Source organism: Phoca vitulina, unplaced genomic scaffold (genome assembly GCF_004348235.1).
Source record: "Phoca vitulina isolate PV1807 unplaced genomic scaffold, GSC_HSeal_1.0 scaffold2, whole genome shotgun sequence".
In the NCBI taxonomy this organism is placed as follows: Eukaryota; Metazoa; Chordata; class Mammalia; order Carnivora; family Phocidae; genus Phoca; species Phoca vitulina.
The window spans coordinates 28,104,280-28,128,880 of record NW_022589705.1 but is presented as its reverse complement, the minus strand read 5'-3'; the positions used below and the strand labels follow the sequence as shown (position 1 = coordinate 28,128,880).

Sequence of the window (24,601 nt, the reverse complement as noted above, 5' to 3'; positions counted from 1 at the left end):
GTGCTAGCATGAACAGGTTGGACCCACTTTATCTTCACAGAAATTGCCTTGTGTTTCTAATATTCCTAATTTGCTAAAATGTAGGCCCACCCTTCAGCTTCGATTTCTTAGTGTGATCGGCTCTCAACAAGGTGGGTGTCCCCCGGTGTACGGGGAGATTTTCCATACCTCAAAAGATAAGTAAAACCATGTACAATCACTGGTTTAGAATATGTCAGATCCCTTTCACTGGTTAGAAAGACCTGGCCATGGGGCGCCTGGGTGGCTCAGTCAGTTAAGAAAGACCTGGCCATGATTTAATTTCTAAGTGTTAGAAATTTTACCATACGAAAATCAAGTCGTTGCACTTGAACAATCCACATCATGAGTGGATCAGCCAGCCATAAACCTCTATTTGTAACCGCCTTGAAGCAGATGGACAAATAAGGAATAGGTCCTGTGGAGGTGGAGAATACTAGGGGGGGCAGAGGCCAAAATGTGGAATTGCTGGGGATTATCCCCCCTTCCCTAAGTGAAAATGTTCCAGTCATCAGATTAAATGACTCCCCAAAAGGGTCACTAACAATACATGGATTCCAAACACACCTATCTGCATCGAGAACACCCACACTCAGAGGCTGGCGGGGGTGGGGGTGGGAAGAGAGCTACTACTTTACCTTTTGACTTGGTATTTTTCCGTCAATATCTGAAATGGAGTTAAACCAATTAAGGCATGTGTGACACAGGGAGAATTTTTAAAAACTAGAATTTTATTTAAGAGATACTTACAAGAATGTAGACTCCATTCCCCAAACATACCTTCTGCCCCTAGATTAATCTTTTAAAATCAGTTCTGCTGATCCAAGTTTGTTAAATGTATAGAACACAGTGCTATGTACTTCCTCTTAGGACTGCCTTTGCTGCATCCCAAAGATTCTGAACAGTTGTGTTTTCATTTTCATTTGTTTCCATGAATTTTTTTAATTCTTCTTTAATTTCCTGGTTGACCCATTCATTCTTTAGTAGGATGCTCTTTAGCCTCCATGTATTTGAGTTCTTTCCGACTTTCCTCTTGTGGTTGAGTTTCAGTTTCAAAGCATTGTTTTGTCTGAAAATATGCAGGGAATGATCCCAGTCTTTTGGTACCAGTGGAACCCTGATTTGTGACCTAGGATGTGATCTATTCTGGAGAATGTTCCATGGGCACTAGAGTAGAATGTGTATTCTGTTGCTTTGGGATGGAATGTTCTGAATATATCTGTGAAGTCCATCTGGTCCAGTGTGTCATTCAAAGTCCTTATTTCCTTGTTGATCTTCTGCTTAGATGATCTGTCCATTTCAGTGAGAGGGGTGTTAAAGTCCCCTACTATTACTGTATTGTTATTGATGTGTTTCTTTGCTTTTGTTATTAATTAATTGGCTTATATAATTGGCTGCTTCCATGTTAGGGGCATAAATATTTAAAATTGTTAGATCTTCTTGTTGGATAGACCTTTAAGTATGATATAGTGTCCTTCCTCATCTCTTATTACAGTCTTTGGTTTAAAATCTAATTTGTCTAAGGATTGCCACCCCAGCTTTCTTTGGATGTCCATTAGCATGGTAAATGGTTTTCCACCCCCTCACTTTCAATCTGGGGATGTCTTTGGGTCTAAACTGAGTCTCTTGCAGACAGCATATTGATGGGTCTTGCTTTTTTATCCAATCTGATACCGTGTCTGTTGATTGGGGCATTTAGCCCATTTACATTCAGGGTAACTATTGAAAGATAGGAATTTAGTGCCATTGTATTGCCTGTAAGGTGACTGTTACTGTATATTGTCTGTTCCTTTCTGATCTATGTTACTTTTGGGCTCTCTCTTTGCTTGGAGGACCCTTTTCAATATTTCTTGTAGGGCTGGTTTGGTGATCACAAATTTTTTTAGTTTCTGTTTGTCCTGGAAGCTTTTTATATGATCTCACTGATATGTGGAATTTAAGAAACAAGGCAGAGGATCATAGGGGAAGAGAGGAAAAAATGAAACAAGATGAAACCAGGAGAGGGAGACAAACCGTAAGAGACTCGTAATCTCAGGAAACAAACTGAGTGTTGCTAGAGGGGGGTGGGGGGATAGGGAGGCTGGATGATGAACATTGGGGAGGGTAAGTGTTGTGGTGAGTGCTGTGTGTTGTGTAAGACTGATGAATCACAGACCTATACCCCTGAAACAAATAATATGTTAATAGAAAAAAAAGTTTATATTCTTAAAAAAAAATGTACAGAATGATAGGAAAAAAAAATAAACTGGAATGGTGACATACCTAAGTGGCAAGGGCTAGGGTTTTTATCCCCTTTATGCTTATCTCCATTTTTCTAGTTATTGAATACATTTGTGTAAGCAGGAAAATGAAAATACTAAACAAATCCTACTACTACACCTGGACTGCAATGGTATTTTATTTTTAATTTAATTTTATTGTATGTTAATCACCATACATCATTAGTTTTTGATGTAGTGTTCCATGATTCATTGTTTGCATATAACACCCAGTGCTCCATTCAGTACGTGCCCTCTTTAATACCCATCACCAGGCTAACCCCTCCCCCCACCCCCCTCCCCTCTAGCATCCTCAGTTTGTTTCTCAGAGTCCATAGTCTCTCATGGTTCGTCTCCCCCTCCGATTCCCCCCCTTCCTTTTTCCCTTCCTACTATTTTTTTTTTTTTTAACATATAATGTATTATTTGTTTCAGAGGTACAGGTCTGTGATTCATCAGTCCTACACAATTCACAGTGCTCACCATAGCATATACCCTCCCCCATGTCTATCACCCAGCCACCCCATCCCTCCCACTCCCCTCCACTCCAGCAACCCTCAGTTTGTTTCCTGAGATTAAGAATTGCTCATATCAGTGAGATCATATGATACATGTCTTTCTCTGACTGACTTATTTCGCTCAGCATAATACCCTCTAGTTCCATCCACATTGTTGCAAATGTCAAGATTTCGGGGGGTTTTGATGGCTGCATAATATTCCATTGTATATATATACACCACACCTTCTTTATCCATTTATCTGTCGATGGACATCTTGGCTCTTTCCATAGTTTGGCTATTGTGGACATTGCTGCTATAAACATTGGGGTGCACGTACCCCTTTGGATCACTACATTTGTATCTTTGGAGTAAATATCCAGTAGTGCAATTGCTGGGTTGTGGGGTAGTTCTATTTTCAACTTTGTGAGGAACCTCCATACTGTTTTCCAGAGCGGCTGCACCAGCTTGCATTCCCACCAACAGTGTAGGAGGGTTCCCCTTTCTCCGCATCCTCGCCAACATCTGTCGTTTCCTGACTTGTTAATTTTGGCCCTACTGACTGGTGTGAGGTGGTATCTCATTGAGGTTTTGATTTGGATTTCCCTGATGCCGAGCGATGTTGAGGACTTTTTCATGTGTCTGTTGGCCATTTGGATGTCTTCTTTGGAAAAATGTCTGTTCATGTCTTCTGCCCATTTCTTGATTGGATTATTCTTTGGGTGTTGAGTTTGATAAGTTCTTTATAGATTTTGGATACTAGCCCTTTATCTAATATGTCATTTGCAAATATCTTCTCCCATTCTGTAGGTCGTTTTTTGGTTTTGTTGACTGTTTCTTTGGCTATGCAAAAGCTTTTTATCTTGATGAAGTCCCAATAGTTCATTTTTGCCCTTGCTTCCCTTGCCTTTGGTGATGTGTCTAGGAAGAAGCTGCTGCGGCTGAGGTCGAAGAGGTTGCTGTGTTCTCCTCTAGGATTTTGATGGACTCCTCTCGCACATTTAGGTCTTTCATCCATTTTGAGTCTATTTTTGTGTGTGGTGTAAGGAAATGGTCCAGTTTCATTCTTCTGCATGTGGCTGTCCAATTTTCCCAACACCATTTGTTGAAGAGACTTTTTTCCATTGGACATTCTTTCCTGCTTTGTCAAAGATGAGTTGACCATAGAGTTGAGGGTCCATTTCTGGGCTCTCTATTCTGTTCCATTGATCTATGTGTCTGTTTTTGTGCCAGTACCATACTGTCTTGATGATGACAGCTTTGTGAATAGAGCTTGAAGTCCACAACTGTATTTTAAAAAGACAGCATAGCCAAATAGCTGGGAAGAACAAAATACCAAAATACTGGTGCTTATTTCTAAGTGGCTTATGGGTATTTTCATGATGCATTTTCCAAATGTTCTCTAATGTGCATGTACTGACTTTTGAGAATAGCAAAAATAACTTTTAAGATCTAGCTAACTGGTTGCAGCTTGCAGAGAAGTCTTTAGTGGGTGGGAAGTTCTGTGGTCAATCACTAGAAACTGGGGAGCATCAGAGGAGGGGACCGCTGCCCTCAGTCCATGCTTGGAAAGATGGAGAAGTGTGGTGCACCCCAAAGATGGGGGTGCCCATGAGGGCAGCACTGACCAGCCTAAGATTCCTTCTTCTTCCTGGGTTTTGTTTTGGGTGGGATGGATTCTGCCTGGAGTCATCACTACTCTTACTGTGTTTATTTCTCTGGTGTTCTCCTCCAGCTTTGAGCAGTACCGTTAGTGTGTCCTATGTTTTGTGCAAAGGAGAAATGCCATTTGTCTTCATGGTCCAGTAGCCACCCCCCCTCCATGGTCAACAGAAATGAAAGTCTGATCTTCTAAAGTCCCTTTTTGGACCTGAGTGTGAATCTACTAGACTGCAATAGGAGATGTACTTCTAATCTAGCGCTAACCTCTCGACAGATGTGTAAGAACCGGGACACCTGCTTTAAGGCAGTGCACTTTACACTGTAAGGTGATGTTTAGCACGGATTCAAGGCCCCTCACAAACTACCTCATTGGTAAAAGGGCAAAATTCTGTTGGTTTTTACCTTCAATGCCTACCAGTCAAGACCCTAAATTGATGTTCCTCTAAGAGTGATATGCAAAACACCTACACATCCCAATCACCTATGGGGGGCTGTGCTTATTAAAAAAATTCCTGGACATTCCTAGGCCTAATAATCTATTTTAAATATTCTTTACCCTATGAGTATCTTAGTAAATAAAAATAATTGCAGATAATGCAGGTTCTAGAAAATTAAATGTTAACATCCAAAAATTGCAATCTGCTAATTATTTACCAGCATCATCTTTTCTACTCCATAAGCTCATTGTTATATCTCTTCAGCCAATGCCTTTCAAGGTCCAGTTCATCACTTCTGGCTTTTCAATATATATATATATATATATATATATTTTAATAAATCGCACACACCCTCTTTGATGTTCTTGGTGTCAACTGTGGCTCCCAAAGCCTAACTTTGTTATATAAACAAAACAAAACTATATACATGGAAAGAAACAGTAAACAAGGACCTCTATCAGCTTTTATTAGCTGCAATGATATGCATTATTTGTAATTATATTATAAATTACATATAACATGTAATTATAACAAAAACTTTAGTTTTGAAAAACATTTTATTCAAGAATTACATAATTTCAAATATCTTCCAAAATACAGCTTCCTAGATTGCTACAAAAGAAAGCAAATTCAATAAGAAATTTAAATCATTAAATATGTTTCACTAGTATATACATACAGAATGCCAAGCAATTAATATTTAGCCCTGGAATGCGTACCATGTCTTTTGTTTTTCCTTATTAAAGAGAGGCTCAATCCAGCACTGGTATAGGCTATGTACAACAGGCCAAGTTCAGTGTTCAGAAGAGTTTGACATTAGCTGCCTCAATTTACAGCTGTGGTAGTTTGTCCACAGGGGTGTCAAATTTGAAGTCTGTAGGAAACAGATCTGGGGCTCGAGGATAGATTAGCCTGTAGGACTGTCTGATTGTAACATCAGCAACACCAGCAATATCTCCAATTTCTAAAAGACAAAAATCAAAATATTAATTATAATTTCCATCCCATCTCCCTTCTACAACCTGCATTCCAATGTGTGAGATACGGTAGTATAAAATCCACAGTGAAAACCCCAGAGATGCTGCCTTTCAAAACCTAACAATGGAAATCCGTACTAAAAGGTAGAAAGGAGGGCTACAGTTGGTAACAGTAATAATGGCAGTATCCCTATCACCTCAAAGGGCTGTCTCGGCCGTGTGAAGACTGCAGGACATGGGAACGGTGCTCAGGGCACAGCACTAGGAGTGAGACCTACTGTACTGGCTGTCGTATTTAGAACTGACTGCTTCTCCTTCACAGTAAATCTTTCTGAGGATCATGGAAGTAATGCATGAATATATTCCTATACAGAAACTCACATTATTATTTCCGTGTTTAAAAGTTCCTCTGCAACACCTCTAGTTAATTCTGCTCTTTTGTTAAAAGGTTCTTTTGGAATCATACGTTAAAGACTAACCTAACAGCCTCTTTTCTCTACTTAGTACATCAGACATTATACATCTGCTTAAGACAGATGTACATTCTAGCATCATGTGGATGTTTTCACTATTACAGACACATAACACTGAGCATTGAAAGTTCACGTATTTCTAGTCTATTACGGAAGCCTAGGAGTAGATCTACTTTTACCCTTCAAAGTCACTGTCACCTTTTTCCTTTTTATTAGAAGTCCAAAGGACTGCTACTTGACAATTATTTGGTCATAAATACTTAATCAAAATGGATTTTTAAAACACAGGCTTTAATGCAAACTCATTTTACCACCTTTTCACAGTTCAAATCCTAAGGTTTTATGGATTTTCAGTGTGGATGCCTGCCATCCATGTGCAATGAGCTAGTCTTAAATGTCGTTGTCTCATGTTGCACTACATTTACTATCTGTCTTCTAGACACGGAGACCGGTGACTCTCAACTGGCTGCCGGTAAGGCAAGAAAAGGGCCTTACATCTCCAAAAAACCCCAAAAACTTCATGTAAAACACAAACAGCAGAAAGTGCCAAGATAAACACTTCTGTGTTGATTAGAATAAACTTTACAACTAGGAATAAAGGTAAGGATACTGCTTAGCTTCAACTTCTCAATTTTACCAGAAGACTCAAAATTTCCTTAAAAAATAGGAGTGGAGGCCAAAAGGAATGGATAATGGCACATTTAAATAATTAATGGTCAGCTTCTTCTTCCTAATCATTCTTCTATATAATTTGTTACTTTTATTAATAGAGAAACCTGCAGCCTAAGCAGAGGTGAAAAGGCTGTTCTTAAAAGGGTATTACAGTCAGTGCAGGTAGTCCTCTCATTGCCTCACTTTTACATTTAGAATTGACTGCTTCTTTTTCTTTATAGATCTTTTTGAGGATCACAGAAGTAATTAATGAATAAATGCTTGTAAAGAAATTCACTTAGCGCTTCTTTCTGTTCAAAAGTTCCCCTACAGCAGTAAACTCAAAAATGGCTGTAAAAGGTTGAAACTTCTGTCAGTGTCTTCATTAAGAAACTGAATAACGTTTGAAAGGAGAAAGAGAACGGGCTTCGCAGAATGTTACAACCTGACAGTCAGCAGGAACTTCTGATGAGCCCAGCTGTAGGAGGCCATGCCGGGAAGCGGGGACACAAGCATGGCCCCCACCTCTCAAGATTTAAAAAGCTAAGTTTTGAGGGGGAAAGAAGGACTATTCAAAATAATGTTTCAGGGTGACAAAAATAACTTCTAGAAATGAAAGATGTACAAACTAAAATTCTTAATTTGAATGGGAAAAGTATGTCCATACACAGTTATGCCTCCAAACATTTTTATTTATGAATCACTTAAAATACAGTATTTTGCTTCGAAGTTTTGATTTTGTTTTGATTCCAAGAAACTACTTTTTTTTTTTTTTTTTAAGATTTATTTGAGAGAGAACTCGAGCAGAGGGAAAGAAAATCTCAAGCAGACTGGCCACTGAGGGTGAAGCCTGACACGGGGCTCGATCTCACGACCCCAAGATCATGATCTGAGTCACCCAGGTGCCCTGATGAAGAAACTATCTCTTAAATGTGGGTTCAGATATTTACCTGCTTTATACTTAAAATGGAAATACAATTACATACTACAGCCTTCACGATTTCATCACTACTCTTCCTGAGGAAGAATCCTACCTTTTTGGGTCCTCTTCTCAGCCGATGCCTGTGAAGCCATGTAAATGGCCGCTGCCGCCACAGAGATCGGGCTCCTTCCAGGAACCAAGTCCAGTTCCACAGCTTTACGGGCTATATGTGTAGCTGCCATCTGTACTTGTTTAGGGAGACAAAGGTTGGAACAAAACCTGGACATGAAGTCCCCAGTTGTAATCAAATCCACACTGGTTTCTAATGCCTTCAAAATAAGTTTGAAACATCTACCAATTTCTTTCTTAGAAATTCGTGACACGGCACATATTTCTGAAAGAAGAAAAAAAATAAATCCACATAAGTCATACGGTTCATTTCAGAATACATCATTTCTGATTATAAAATACATTCTAATTGCAAAAATGCAATCATACCTTAAACAGCCTGATTAAAAAATGGGCAGAGGATCTGAATAGACATTTTTCCAAAGACAACATACAGATGGTCAACAGGCACATGAAAAGATGCTCAACATCACTAATTATAGGAAAACGCAAATCAAAACCACTATGAGATCTCACCTCAAACTGGTCAGAATGGCTATTATCAAAAAAACAAGAAATAACAAGTGTTAGAGAGGGAAAAGGATGTGAGAAACGAAAACCCTCATGCACTGTTGGTGGGAATGTAAACTGGTGCAGCCACTATGGAAAAAAGACGGAGGTTCCTCAAAAAACTAAGAATACAAATACTGTATGATCCAGCTATTCCACTTCTGGGTATTTATACAAAGAATACAAAGACACGGATTCAAAAAGATTTATGCATCCCTATGTTCACTGCAGCATTATTTACATTAGCCAAGATATGGAAACAATCTAAACGTCATCAATGGATGGATGGATGAAGAGGTGGTATATCAATACAGCGGATACTATTAAGCCATAAAAAAGAATGAAATCTCATCATTTGCAACAACATGCACGGACCTTGAGGGTATTATGCTAAGTGAAATAAGACAGAGAAAGACAAATATCACATGATTTTACTTGTATGTGGAATCTAAAAACCAAAACAAATGAACAAATAAAAACAAACTCATGGACACAGAGAACACACTGGTGGTTATGAGAGGGGAAAGGAGTTGGGGCGTAGGCAAAATGAGTGAAGGGAGTCAACTATACGGTGATGGATGGTAACTAGACTTTTAGTGATTACTTTGTAGTATGTAACAGATGTCAAATTACAGTTGACCCCTGAACTCAGGGGTTAGGGGACACCAACTCCCAGCACAAAAATCCATGTATAACTTTTTACTCCCCCAAAACTTTTTTAACTACCAATAGCGTACTATTGACTGAAAGCCTTAGTGATAACAGTCAACATCTATTTTGTATATGTATTATATACTGTATTTTACAAGAAAGCTAGAGACAGTATTAAAATCATAAGAGAAACTACACTTATGTACTACACTATGTCAAGAAAAACTGCATGTAAGTAGATGCATGCAGTTCAAATTCATGTTGTTCAAGGGTCAAATGTATAATACTGTGTACCCCAAACTCACCTATGGCATATATGGAGATATATATATATATATATATATATATATATATATATATATGTTATATGACATACTAATTACCTCAATAAAGAACAAATCGTGCCTTATAAATGAATCTTTAATCCTCTCAGTGATACTTCCCATAGAGCTAATTTAAAATTTCTCAGTTATTTTAAAAAGGTATTTATTTTTAGAGAGAGAGTGTGCGTGAGCAGGGGGAGGTGCAGGGGAGATGGGGAGGGAGAGAGACTCTCAAGCAGACTCTACCTTGAGCACAGAGCCCGGTGCGGGGCTTGATCGATCTCATGATCCTGAGATCATGACCTGAGCCAAAACCAAGAGTCGGATGCTTAACTGACTGAGCCATCCAGGTGCTCTGTTAATCCCTCTGTTAATTTAAGTGTTTATCACACTTTAAAGAAGTCTTTTAAACAAGTTAAATGTAGGTTCTTATTATTTCAATATTAATTTCTCTTAAGTTTCAATTCACACAAGTTACTCAAAGCTGAAGAATACTTCTCAAGCATATGCACGTGCAATCCCTGGGATTATAGGCTATAACAAAATGAGATCAAATATTTGACCCTGTTATTCTAAAAATTAAACTACCAAACACTTTCAGAACAAATTTAACAAAAGTCTTAGTTTTAGCTGTAATAACCAAAAAGATGATGAGGATAAAAGCCACGGCCTCGTCATAAAATATTCACTGATGAACGAAAGGTAATGGAAGTCTTAAGCTGGAGTGAACCTGGCAGTGGAAGAGATAAGACCACAGCAGCAGTGTGAACAGCTATCACCTATTTATCGTGACTGCAAACTGGACGGAAAATACTAGTTCTCTCAAAGCCTCCAACTCGAGTTTGAAAGTGCAAACTGTGTAACAAGAGACAAATGTCGCTGATGTTTTCTAAGGCTTGACTCCTTCACCTGCAGAGACCTGTGCTAGGAGCGGAAATGGTTTTCCACGCATGGAGTGTACACACTTAACTAGTAAGGAAGGCGTCCTCTGGCTTATGATGCCAGGCCTCAAAGTCCCCAAAACAGAGTCAGTTCAAAAGATCTCATGAGCAAAGAACATGGAGCTTACATGGGCTAAAGTGACATCACATGGGAAAATAGCCTGAAAAGAACATGGTTAAGATCACAGAATGAATTTTTGTCAAGGAACAAAATAAAGAGGCATTTGGAAATGATACTAAGATGGATTACAATATGTAACCAGGAAAACATGACAGCTTCGTAGTGTCAAAGCTGCTTGACTTTGGTCTGCAACTAAACACTTACCTTTGAATGTCCTGGGAACCCCTTCTTGTCTACAGGCAATATAGAGACAAGCGGAAGCTATGGCATCATTAGCTCTGCCCTTCAGGCTCTTCTGTTCATACACTTGCTTGAATAAATTATTTGTTCGATCCTTCAAAGCAAAGAAACGAAGTTTAATTAACTTCAGGCCATTTAATTAGTTGCAATATCAAAATTTCATGTGTTCATTAAATTATGCTAAGTCAATGCCAGAATGGCTTAAAGGAGACAGACAAGAACTTACAACTATATTTCGAGGGAGGTTGATTCTGTCTGCCATAGTAGTGATTTCTTTGAAAGCATTCATCATTGCTCGATCAGAACTACTCATTGTTCTCCGATTTTGGTACTTAGAATTGCCAAATTCGTCAAAACTTGCAGCTCCTGTACCCTATAAAACAAAGTTTTACAACTTTATGCAAAAAAATTTTTTAAATCTGAATGAACAGACATTTCTAAAAAAACATAACTTACACGATCTGACTCCATAAGCCCAAGAAATCTACCCTGTGCCTCCTCCTTATTCCTCAGTAGAACAAGTACCAGGTTGAGATGGTTTAAATGAATATCTGTGAGAGAACCCAATAATATAAACCATCACATTAATAGACCTAAGGAGAAAAATCAAAGGATCATCTCCAAAGGTGCTATAAAGGCAAGCAAACAAAACTCAAAAGCCATTTTTTGATAAAAACTCACAAAACACTACAAATGGGTACTTCAAGTTAGAAGTTCTCCCAGGCCCAAAGCCAGCACAATGATTCATGAAGAAAAGAGGCATACCCTGTTTTATTGCGCTTCACTTTACTGCACTTTGCAGAGACTGTATTTTTGTACTGTTGTTAACATATTGAAGGTTTATGGCAACCCTACGTTAAGCAAGTCTACTGGTGCCATTTTTCCAACAGCATTTGCTCACTTCAGGTCTCTGTCACATGTTAGTAATTCTTGCAACATTTCAAACTTATTATATTTCTGATGGTGATCTGTGAGCAGGGATCTTTGATGTTACTGTTATAATTGTTTTGCGGCTCCACGAAGTGCATACTTAGAAGACGGCAAGCTTAATAAACTGTGCTCTCTGACTGCTCCCCTGAGCCGCTGTTCCCCCATCTCTCTCCCTCTCCTCGGGCCTATTTCCTGAGACTCAACAATATTGAAATTAGGCCAATTAATAACCCTATAAGGGCTTCTCTCTGTTGGAGTCAAAGGAATAGTCACATGCTTCTCACTTTAAATCAAAAGCTAGAAATGATTAAGCTTAGTAAAGGAAGGCATGTCAGAAGCTGAGACAGGCTGAAAGCTAGGCCTCTTGTGCCAAACACAGCCACGTTGTGAATGCCAAGGAGAAGTTCTTGAAGGAAATTAAAGTGCTACTCCAGTGAACACGCAAATGATAAGAAAGTGAAACAGCCTTCTTGCTGATATGGAGAAAGTGTTAGTGGCCTGGATGGAAGATCAAACCAGCCACCACATTCCCTTAAGCCAGAGCAAGGCCCTAACTCTCTTCAATTCTGTGAAGGCTCAGAGACATGAGGAAGCCCAAGGAGAGGAGTTGGAAGCTAGCAAAGGTTGGTTCCTGAGGTTGAAGGAAAGAAGCTCTCTATAACATAAAGCACAAGGCGAAGCAGGAAGTGCTGACACAGAAGCTGCAGCAAGTTCTCCAGAAGATCCAGCTACGAGAATTCATGAAGGTGGTACACTCAACAACAGATTTTCAATGTAGATGCAACAGCCTTCTTTTGGAAGAACATGCCATCTAGGACTTCCTGAGCTAGAGAGGAGAGAGAGGTCAATGCCTGGCTTCAAAGCTTCAACAGCCTGTCTCTGTTGTTAGAGGCTAATGCAGCTGGTGACTTGAAGTTGAAGCCAATGTTCATGTACCATTCTGAAAATGCTAGGGCCCCTAAGAATTGTGCTATCTATTTTGCCTGTGCTCTAGAAATGAAACAACAAAGCCTGGATGACAGCACATCTACTTATAACATGGTTTACTAAGTATTTTAAGTCCACTGTTGAGAACTACTGCTCAGAAAAAAAGATTGCTTTCAAAATATGACTGCTCATTGACAATGCATCTGGTCATCCAGGAGCTCTGAGATGGAGCTGAACAATGGGATTACTGTTGTTCTCATGCCTGCTAACACAATATCCAATCCATCCTGCAGCCCATGGATCAAAGAGTCATTTCAACTTTCAAGTCTTATTTAGGAAACACATTTCATAAGGCTACATGTGCCACAGACAATGTTTCCTCTGATGGCCCTGGGCAGACTACACTGAAGAACTGGAAAGAATTCACCATTCTAGATGCTGATTCATGAGAAGAGGTCATAGTATCAACATGAACAGGAGTCTGGAAGAAGTTGATTGCAGCCCTCATGGGTGACTTGGAGGGCTCAGGACTCCAGTGGAGGCAGGAACTGCAGAGGCGGTGGAAACAGCGAGAGGACTAGAAGCAGTAGGGAGCCTGAACATGTGACTGGACGGCTGCGATCTCATGATCGAACTCTCACGTCTGAGGAGCTGCTTCTCATGGATGAGCAAAGACAGTGGTGTCCTGAGCTCAAATCTATTGCTGGTGAAGATGCTGTGAAGATGGTTGAAATGACAACAAAGGATTTGAAATATTAACTAAACTTAGTTGATAAAGCAGTGGCAGGGTTTGAGAGGACCGACTCCAATACTGAGAGAAGTTCTGCTGTGGGTAAAACGCTATGGAACACAGGCTACAGAGAAATCGCATGTGAAAAGAAGAGGCAATCGATGGGGCAAACTTCATTATTTTAAGAAACTGCCAGAGCCACCTACCATTCAGCAACCATCACATCGAAGCAAGACCCTCCACCAATTCACTGAAAGCTCAGATGATGGTTAGCATTTTTTAGCAATAAAGTATTTTTAAATTAAGGTATATGCATTTTTTTAAACATAATGCTACTGCACACTTAATAGTGTAAATAAGACTTTTCTATGTACTGGAAAACTAAAAAAAGGCATTTGACTCCCTCTATTGTGATATTTGCTTTACTGTGATGGACTGGAACCAAACCTGCAGTATCTCTGAGGTACGCCTGTACTAGGAAAACTGACCAATATAATGTAATTATAATTACATAATGTACCTAGATAACAATTATATTAACTATACTGGTGTAATTATTTTAAAATTAGGCAGAAGAGCAAGGGGTGGGGGGCGCCTGGCTGGTGTAGTCAGTAGAGCATGTAGCTCTTGACCTTGGGGTTGTGAGTTCAAGCCCCACGTGCGGCATGGAGTTTACTTAAAATAAAAAACATCAAAAATTAAAAATAAAATAAGGCAAGAGAAAAATCAGAAGTACTAATTTGGGAAGGAAGCGATAAACTATTTGCAGATAGTATTTTTGAACACCTAGAATACTCAAAATCACTGTAAAACTGCTATAAATCATAGAATCCATTAGAGGCAAGGTCAAAATTAAACAGAAATCAATATCCTTCATATGTATAGCCAGTTATAAGGCAATGAAAGAAAAATACTCCAATTGCAAAACAACAAAAAAGGTAAGTATCTAGAAATCAACTTAAACATGCAAGACCTTTATGAAGAAAACCTCTCTAGAAGGACACATACGACTTAAGGAAATGGAAAGGCATACTATGTTTTTGGACAGAAGATTTATCAGGAAGAAGTCGATCTTCCCTAAGTCAATTTGCAAATCTATCTAACCAAAACCTCGCTGAAAATAATTTTTTTTTTTTTTTTTAAACAAAGTGATCCATCCTAACCTTTAAATGGAAAAGACAAGTGAAGAAAATGCTGAGAAAGCAGAGCAGGGAGGAAGAACTAAAGCTACTAGATACTAACAGTATGGTATGACATCTGACGGCCGGAGCCAGGACAGAGAAAGGATAGAAAGTCCGGAAATATTCCCAAATACATACAGAAATCTAGTATATGACAAATGTAGCATCTTAAAAAACTCTCTTTTGCCATGTAAGATAAACAACTGTCAAAGGATACAGGAGAAAACTAGCAATAGTGGTTACTGGCTTCTGACAGGGAAAGGGGGTTGCAGTGGGAACTGAGTTTGGGGGTCAAGGGTAAAGAAAATTGTTCTTTTTACATTTGTGTTTGAGTCATGTATTTCCTTTTGAAAAAATTAAAACATTAAAAAAAGTCACAGTGTCAATTTGTGGCAATCTGAGATTTTAAAATGTCCTCAGTATACTTTCTTCCCCAGCCTGTAAAGCTAAAGTAAATGTAGAAATCACCCAAAGATATTTCTGAATATAATACTATCAACTTTAACCTAGCCTACACTGTTTTTCAAATTTTATACGTACTTTATAGAGCATGAAAAAATAATGACCTGCTTTTTCATAATATTTTCTTGAAAATAGACTGCAGTAGTCTACATAGATTAAGTCCTGAAATTGCATCCCTCGCTTAGTTCTTTGGAATATTGCCACCACTCCTTCCAATTCAGATAAAAGAGCAAAAAAGAGCCAGGTTGCCAGACAAATTATACTGCTGCCTTATCTAACAGCAGCAGCTACCATTTACTGAACACACACTACACGTGTGCTGTAAATACTTTACCTACATTCCCATGTAACCCTCAAAATTTCTATGAAGTACTCTTACTCTCACTGATGACGAATGTGAAGCTTACATACGTCACTTACGTAAGTCATAAATCCACCAGCATTAGAAAACAGGCTATACCGAGCTACAATTTATCTTAGGTAATGTGGGGGGGGGGGGGAAGAAAAGACATTCATAGTATTCAAGGAACATATCAATATGAACTCATAAAGAATTTTTGTGCAAAATGGGCTTCATGGAAACAAGGGCCTGAGACATAGACTCTGTAATCACGACCGGTTGCTCTCCCCTTTAAGGTGGAAGAAATGTGTAAGGGAAAAATCATTCACGATAGTATTACTGGTAAATCTTATTCTCAGGTCAAAATTCCTCATGGGGGCAGTGATGGATACTTTTGCAAAGTTCCCCAACTCCCAGGTCTTTGGTCAGTCCACACTTTATGTTTTCTGCCGAGGGGATCTATTACCTTGCCAATCATGGTAGACAAATCTCCATCACTCAGAAGAGGATTCTGAGAGTCTCCAACTCGGGATGGATCTTTTGTTGCTTTATCATTGCTGAAAGTTCTCCATTCAGACCCCACATCGATAACCCGGTCACCTAAGAATATAAACACAAATCTAAATGGTCTTGTCAAGGCAGGATTTACTGAACACTGTGTAATACCCAACGCAGCCCTTATTCCTAGGAAATCTCAACATGGACGTCTAGGCTCCAGCGTAAGTATCATGTCTCAGACATGTGGCCTGAAGCATTCCTTTAACAACTGTGCCAGTCTGATAATAACCCTCTTTATTTATTTTTAAAAATTTATTTTTTTGAGAGACAGAGTGAGAGAGAGATCAAGAACGGGGGGGGGGGGGGGGGGCAGGGTAGAGGAAGAAGCAGACTCCCACCCACTGAGCAGGAAGCCTGATGTGGGGCTCGATCCCAGGACCCTGGGATCATGACCTGAGCCGAAGGCAGATGCTTAACCGACTGAGCCGCCCAGGCGCCCCCAATAATAACCCTCTTTGAACATTATGCTATGATTAGTCATATTCTAACTCTTGGAAGAAAAAGAATTAGTCAAAGACAAATGGCAAAATAAAGCTATTCATATGTGATGCAAAGATAAAATAATATGATTCAGAACCAAAATTTGCAAGAGGCACAGAAAAAAAAAAAAAACAGAAAACACTGCTCACAATGGTATTATTAATGCACACAGTTTCATATAAAAAGTTATTTTCATGGGAAATGCTTTGCAGAGAACTAGGCCTAAACTTATGTTTCAGTAACTATTGGACAAAAAAATATTTTTGGCCAAATAATTTATACAGAGAATAAAATGTTAAGCCTAGAGCCAGTGAGAACAAAGCCAGGCAGGGAAACTTTTCTTTTTAAGCAAAGAGCCAGTGGCAAAATAGGTCCTGCCAAAAAAAGCAGCTATGAACAGATCTGGTTGATTACTGCTTTGGAGGGGGTGCTCAGTGGCTAGTAACGTCTCCACAGTGACAAGGGTCACCCCTGAACACCTGCATAAGCTGTCATTGTGTGAACGTTCTCTTTTAATCCTCACAGCCTCGTAAAGGTAGGTACCACTTTTACTGCCACTTTGGAAATAAAATTAATTGGCTAAGATCACCCAACTAGAACTGAAATGTGCCTCAGATCCCAAAACCTGCTGTTCCCTACTGCATCTGTAAAGCCTCAGCTCTTCCACCAAAGTGTGATAAAACTGAAAGCAGGAACCAGCCCATTTGCATTGCTGCCTGAACAGAAAGGAGAAAGAAACGGAAGAAATTCGTTACCTCAGCAATTAAAAGACGTTCTGGTACTGACAGTCATGAACATAATGGTTATGAGCATGGGCTCTACCACTGGCCACTTAGCCTTGGACGAATTATGTCATTTCTCAACTTTCAATTTCCCCAACAACCGTACAATTTAAAGACTATAAAGATTAAATAAATGAATACAGGTACATTGCAGGTAAAGTGATTAAAAAGTTCAAAATGAGTGCTTGATATTAGCTATTGGCTGCTATGAAAATGAAAATAAGAGGACAGATATTCTGATATTTCGCTCCTTTTGGTGAGGGGAATAAGGAGAGGCACCAGTTATAAAACATTTGTCTCCACATTAGACTTTGAAAGTAGCAGAGTACTCTGCTACAGGTATTTGATCAGAGGGGCAGCAAAGAGAAAAGAAGGAAGGAAATTATGTAGACTCTGCTAAGTCTTCTGAACTATTTTCTATGTAGTTAATTAAAATGCTTATACTCCAAATATAATAATCATAATCTAATCCTAGTGTTATATTTAAGAAAGCAGGTAAATGTGCAATGGAATCATTCAATCCTGATGGTTTTGGAATACTTTATTTTTCTTTGAACACTCCAATCACTTGGGAGTAACCAGACATCACTTGGACTATCAAGTGTTCCTGTCACAAGGGAACTGAGATGAGAGGTAGGGTCCCCATGTGCCATACCTATATGTAGTTAAGAATGGCCAAGGAAGGCAGAAGCAGGGAAAACCAGTTTATAACGCAACTTCAGTAGATGAAAGGTTGAGCAGGTGGCCCAAAATAAGGACAGAAAGGTTAAATGGATAGCACCGTCATGAATGGATTACTCTGCTTCCTCCTCATAAAAACAAACATCACTAAACTTGGGAAGCAGTTCTAAGATTTTTAAAACTTACCTGAAAGTAACAAAACCTATAATTATAGACTGAAGTCTTATTGCAATATTAACTAAACAAGGCTCTTGTCTCAAGGAGACCACTCTAAAGAGACCGATTTTTCTTCCTTTTTATAAAAAGAATAATAATGCTTTCCTATCTATATATATATATTAATATAAATATATAACCAAAAAAAAAAATTACCTGTATTCTCAACACCAGAGAAAACCACTGTAAATATTTTGGTATATATATTTTCTGCCTTTTTTTTTTTAAGATTTTATTTATTTATTTGAGAGAGAGAGCACAAGAGTGGGTAGGGTCAGAGGGAGAAGCAGACTCCCCGCCGAGCAGGGAGCCCGATGCGGGACTCGATCCTGGGACTCCGGGATCATGACCTGAGCCGAAGGCAGTTGGTTAACCAACTGAGCCACCCAGGTGCCCTATTTTCTGCCTTTTTAATTCATGTGTAGGTTTTTTCCTAAAATTAAATCATATTGTGCCCATTCCATGAAAAGCTCTATTCACCACATCTGTATCATAAACAACAAAACAAGATTTTTAAACAGTTTGGCCCCTTTAATAGCATCCACCAATTAAAGTGATACTCTGATGTCTCCATGTACTATGTTTTCTTTTTTTTTTTTAAGATTAATTTATTTATTTGAGAAAGTGAAAAGAATGAGAGAGAGCAAGTGGGGGGTTGCTGCAGAGGGAGAGGAAGAAGCAGACTCCCCACTGAGCAGGGAGCCCAGGACCCTGGGATCATGACCTGAGCTGAAGGCAGACGCTTAACTGACTGAGCCACCCAGGAACCTGTTTTCATTTTTTTTAAAAAAACATTTTTTTAATTTATTTTAAAGAGAGAGAAGGCGCATATGAGTTGGGAGAGGGGTCGGGGGAGAAGAGAAGGGGCAGAGTGGGAGGGAGAGAGAGAATCTCAGACAGACTCCCTGCCGAGCTGGAGCCAGATGCAGTGGATCCCACAATCCTGAGATCATGATGCATGCTGAAATCAAGAGTCAGATGCTTAACTGACTGAGCCACCCAGGTGCCCCATGCACTATGTTTTCAAAGGGAAAAATGTGAATCTAACTTTCCTAGTCAGAGAACATGCGCAAAACAAAAAACTATGGCCTTCATATTTGGAGTTACTTGCTAAATTCTAAGTTCAAAAAAAAAAAATCAAATGTCATCATTAATTTGTAATCTTTTAAAGAATGTATTAAGAGAACAGCATAAATGAAAAGGTAGGGAGGTACGCTCACAACTTTTAAGTCTCTCTAGAAATCGAAAGATGAAGCATCTTGCCTGACTTTATTTCATAGCATTTTCCTTTTGGCCCCCAAAATAACCTACCATGAGTTTCTTTTATTGGTTGCTTCGTAATGCCTTTAAAAAGAAAGACGGATTAGGGGGAAAAGGGGGTTAGGGGAAGCTGGCCTAGGATAGTATAAATAGAAAAGCCAGAACTTGGTAGTGATGTAATTTTTCCACATACGTGGGAACAATCTACATGACTCATTCAATAATCTGTGATTTGTGCTAAGAGCCATTCCCTCTTTTTACATTTTACTGCTCAAAACATAGCATTTATAAGAAATAAAATTTCCAAAATAACTCAAATAGCATATCATGAAACTATAACTGGACCATCAGATGAAGTGCATGAGTAACAGAACAGGGCAGACCATTCAGAAAAATCAGAGTGCATAAAGGATTTTCATTTGAAGAAAACCTAAATGAGGCAGCATTTTAAAAGTTGCTCTGGAAGAAAACTGCAATACATAATCTTTTCAAGAGTAAGTGCACAAGTCAGCCATAATGTTTAGGTATAATCAACCTCTGGCAAAGCAGCAGCCTGCCGATAAACACATACACACAAACACGCACACACATACAAAGCCTCCCATATCCTTTCATGTTCTAGAAACAGAGGAGCACGCCAACTTTTACCGGTTCGTTCTTAACCAAACACTGATTTTTGTAAAATGAACACCAGATAGAAAGTCTATACAGGAAAATTTATAATAGCCAAAAATAATACCACTACAATAATATACAGAACAGCACTGTTCCTCCATCTAGAATATGACTGCTACCACTTCGATCAGGTTCCTCAGCCAAAAAAGTAAACGCCCTCAATATGTATATTCTATATTCCACACATGTCTATATATTAGAGCAGTGTCTAAAGAGAATGAACTGGGGCGCCTGGGTGGCTCAGTCGTTAAGCGTCTGCCTTCAGTTCAGGTCATGATCCCAGGGTCCTGGGATCGAGCCCTGCATCGGGCTCCCTGCTCGGCGGGGAGTCTGCTTCTTCTTCTCCCTCTGTCTACCACTCTGCCTACTTGTGCTCTCTCTCTGTCAAATAAATAAATAAAATCTTAAAAAAAAAAAAAAAAAAGAATGAACTAAGATTTTTACCATATTCTAAAGAGAGTAAGTTTCATCTCTTTATTTTTCAAGAACAACTTGAGAGTAACTGCCAAAACCATTCACACCAACTACTTTGGCACCTACCTCATGATTTGGCATTTCCACTCTTAAATATTTACCTACAAAAGTCTCCTACGAGAATGTTCATAGCAGCATTACTCACGTTACTAAAACCTGGGAACAACCCAATGTCCATTAATAGGAAAATGTATACAATGGGATATCCCTCAGCAAACAAACTAATGACACATGCAGTAATGTAAACGCATTCAAAAACACTATTCTGAGCCCCCAGAATGTCAGTGACTAAAAAACCATACTATATGATTCTGATTATAGGAAGTTCAAAAACAGGCAAAATAATCTATGAAGACAGAAATCAGTACAGTGGTTGCTGCTGGGTTGGGGGACAGAGGTGACGGACTAGAAAGAAACATAAGGGAACTTCTGAGAATGGAAGGAAATGGTCTAAACATCTTGATGAGTGCTGATTACACCGGTATATGCAGTGTCAGGATGCAAACTGTACATCTGGGATCCGTGCGTTATACTGCAAGTATACCTCAGTACATTACAAATAAAAATGCACTCCCACCAAAATACTGCTGATTTTGAATTAAGCTGCACCAAGCCTATCCATTATTTTGGGGACGGAAGAACAATTATCAATCTTCTTGGACAAGGGAATATACTCTTTCTCAAGCTCTTCTTTCAGATTGTATGTATGTCACATTTATGACTACATCTAATTTTTTTTCTGTTAAAAATCCCATTTTCTAACTAGTAATTGCTATAATATTTTATATGCTTATATTCAGCCACTTTTAATAGACTATTAATTTTTAAAATTTGATCTGAATATTCTAGATATAGAATCCCATCAGTAGCAAAGAACTTGTTCCTCTTCCAATGCTTAACTTCCATTTCTATTTTATATCTACAGCGCTTGTCAAAACTCTCAAAACATTTCCTCTCACATGCCCTTGGCCACAGCCAGTCAGGGAGTGATGCTTAACTTCAAAGGGGGTGGAAAAGCATAAACATACCATGTGGCTCAAAGAAGAACCAGAAATATCAGCAAACAGTCATCAATGCTGTTGCACATGACAATCAGCAAGTAGAATTAAGCTCTCACTTTTGTGGGATTTATGTATACATTCATAAAAAAAGACTGTTCTAGGACTTCCTTTTTCTGTCACACAACAAACCGAGGAATCAGTTAACTTTAGCGGTTGGTTCTTTGCAAGTCTTTACTAAGGACATTTTTTAAATGTTTAAAAGATACACTCCCACTGGTGTGAGGGATTCTTGATTTGCAACCCTGAGGGTCTTCTGCCACAAATATAACATTTCCTTCTGTTGTATCTTTAATACTTTATCATATTCCCTTGGATCTTCAAGTAGTACCATAATGGCTATCTTGTCTTTACCACTTTCTCATTCACTCTTCATATTCAGATTTCTTCTCCACTTTACTGATTCAATTTTCTAGAATGTTAAGTCAGCTAATTATTATCTATAACAGTTTTACTGTGTTTGTCTCCTTGTGCTACCTTATTTCTTTCTGAAACATTTAATAGAAATATTACTGAAGCTTTATTTCACTGATTACAAAAAATCAGTTATTTTCTAACCTTCTTCTAGTAAACTATATCAGGGGCAGAATTTTGTTAAGTCCACTGGATCACTGTTCTTCTTCATTGTAGTTTTTATTCATAAGCCTCACGCTGACTTTTCTGCTTATCCATCCTGTACCGAAAAACTATCAAATCCATGTACGGTGGTGGCAGTCATGTCAGAAACCTTCCAATCCACCGCCACCAGGAATTCTCAGTCTCTCCAGGTACCCGAAGTCCCTGGCAGTTAACAGATGATCCAAATAAAATAAATTCCCAAGACGACTCTAGAAACTTATTAGGAAGGATACAGGTTTGTAATTAAAACAAAAATAATAGTAGCAAAAACAAGATAGAACTTTTTCACATTAACAGTCCACCGTTAACAGTCCTGGACTAGTGTGACCCAGGCTCCTCCTATCTTTTTAATAAGCCACCTTTATCATGACTAGGGTTTGCAGCATTAGATGCCTGTTGGTGGTTCCCTTTACCATGTCTGTATTCTAGCCAGTAGGAAGGAGAAAAAGGGAAGGTATATCCCTTGTGGCAGGATCTAGAGTTGCACATACCTATTCTACTTACAACCCACTGGTTAGGTCACATGGTCATACCTAGCTGCAAGGGAAGCTGGGAAATACAATCCAGTTGGGCAGCCACACACCCAGTTACAACGTGGGGATTCTACTACTAAACCAAGAGTGAGGTAAGAGAAATCAGGCAACAACCAGTGGCCTCTACCACTACAAGGAATAATGGGGTAGGAGAGAAAGGAGATGAGAAAGAATGTCCTGTAGAACCAAGGCACTTTGCCTTATAGTCTAAAGGAAATAGTACACCAAGACAAACAAATATCTAACCTCTTTACCATGCAAGCTATAAATATAAATCCAACCAGTTATTTTGTAGTACACTATTAAAACCAGAATGGCTTATGGTAACAATCTAAACAGTGCAGGGGAAAACTGCAACACACCAAAAGCAGCCAGAAAGCCAACCCTAGAGAGTCTGATCTTCTAGGCCTGACCTAGACTCAGAATGTTTTTGTTTCTTATTGTAAATTAATAAAGGAATTTTTAAAAAGAGTATTAAGAGGAATCACCCTAAATTTCAGTTCTTTCTGCTATCTTCCCGGAAAGTGATTTGAGCATTTTGGTATATAACCAGTGGTAGAGAATTCAGAAGTAGGAGTCTTAGAACAACATTCTCAAATTACTTGTTTTCAAAAGGTAGATTAATTAAAACCATTTAATTTGAAACTATAAAATTTTCCAAAACACGCCAAGTCTAAAAGTTCAATAATCAGAATGTATTATTCAAGGTGGACAAGCCCTAAGCATTGAGTTTTTTAATTAAAAAAAAAAAATTAGGATGCTTTGGAAAACTGTTTAGGTCAACACACTGTATGTGTTAAATCTAATGCTGAAAATGAAATGCATCCTTAGCTTCCACACCTTCCTCAGTCATCTAGCCCTTCCTATCATTCCTCCTTATGCTATTTCAAAGAATCTTGACTTTAGGGTTACTGTACATTCTTAACAGAAAGCTTGCATCAGAGACAATTCTCAAAAGATATCTGATCAACATACTTGGAAAAAACAAAAAACTCTACAAGTCAAGAGTATAGTTACCATTTGGAAAGCCATTTGGAAAGGAAAATGCCTTGTAAATTCCATCCCGGAGAACCTGAATATAGCTCTTTTCTCCTCAGATACAGGTAGGTTTGCAGCAACAACATCTAAGCTAAGGAACTGCAGCTCTGACGGAAGGTGCATCCTAACCTCGGTCACGATAATTTGAGTCATTCATAAACTAACACCTGCAGGCCTCTATCCTATGGGGCACGTTTTTTTTTCCCTCCACTTGGAATGACCTTCCCTCCATAAACCCTTACCCATACTTAATGATCATGTTTCAATGTAAATTCAACAGTAATTTCCCCAGGAAGTCACTGCTTCCTTCCTTTGTGTTCTCACCAAACTTGGAAGCTCTGGAATAGAACTTTTACCATGCTGTGTTGTATTAATGCACCCTCCTCCTTTCCACACACTAGCCGAAGAGCTGCTCCAGAGCTTGCTTAGAGCATCTAATCCTTCTATCCCTCTCCCTGACTGGCACAGTGCCTTAACAGAAACAGGCTTGTTAAATCCTACAGATTGGGATTTGAGTGGCTCTGTCACTTACTAGATGTGAAATCTTGAGCTAATTACCTAAGTACTCCAAGCCTCAGTTTCCCTCCAAGAGTGGTTGTGCTGACCAAGTTAGTAATTCTCTGTTGCTTAAGTAGCATCTAAATTAAAAATTCTAAACTAGGTAAGAAGGCTGTCTCTGAGGCCTTAGAAGAGGTGCCAAAGCAAGAATTTGAAAGTGAATATTCCTGAATTTTTTCCTTTAGGAAACACTATAATGCAGATTTAAAGATGGTAATCCGGAAATCTTTAAAATGCTACAGTTGGAGAGC

The 24,601-nt window shown here is 38.8% G+C and overlaps 1 protein-coding gene across 1 annotated transcript in view; it reads right to left on the bottom strand.

Moving 5' to 3' along the window:
• Window positions 1-5,311: 5,311 nt before the first annotated feature.
• Window positions 5,312-24,601, bottom strand: part of GTF2B (general transcription factor IIB) — a 32,139-nt gene continuing 12,849 nt past the window's right edge. Inside the window, exons 3-7 of the mRNA XM_032424441.1 lie at window positions 15,886-16,019; window positions 11,076-11,222; window positions 10,814-10,943; window positions 8,008-8,289; window positions 5,312-5,836 (exon numbers count right to left, since the gene is read on the bottom strand). Of these exons, the coding sequence (XP_032280332.1) occupies window positions 5,703-5,836; window positions 8,008-8,289; window positions 10,814-10,943; window positions 11,076-11,222; window positions 15,886-16,019 (827 nt within the window). The 3' untranslated portion in view covers window positions 5,312-5,702. The remainder of the gene's footprint in view (window positions 5,837-8,007; window positions 8,290-10,813; window positions 10,944-11,075; window positions 11,223-15,885; window positions 16,020-24,601) is intronic.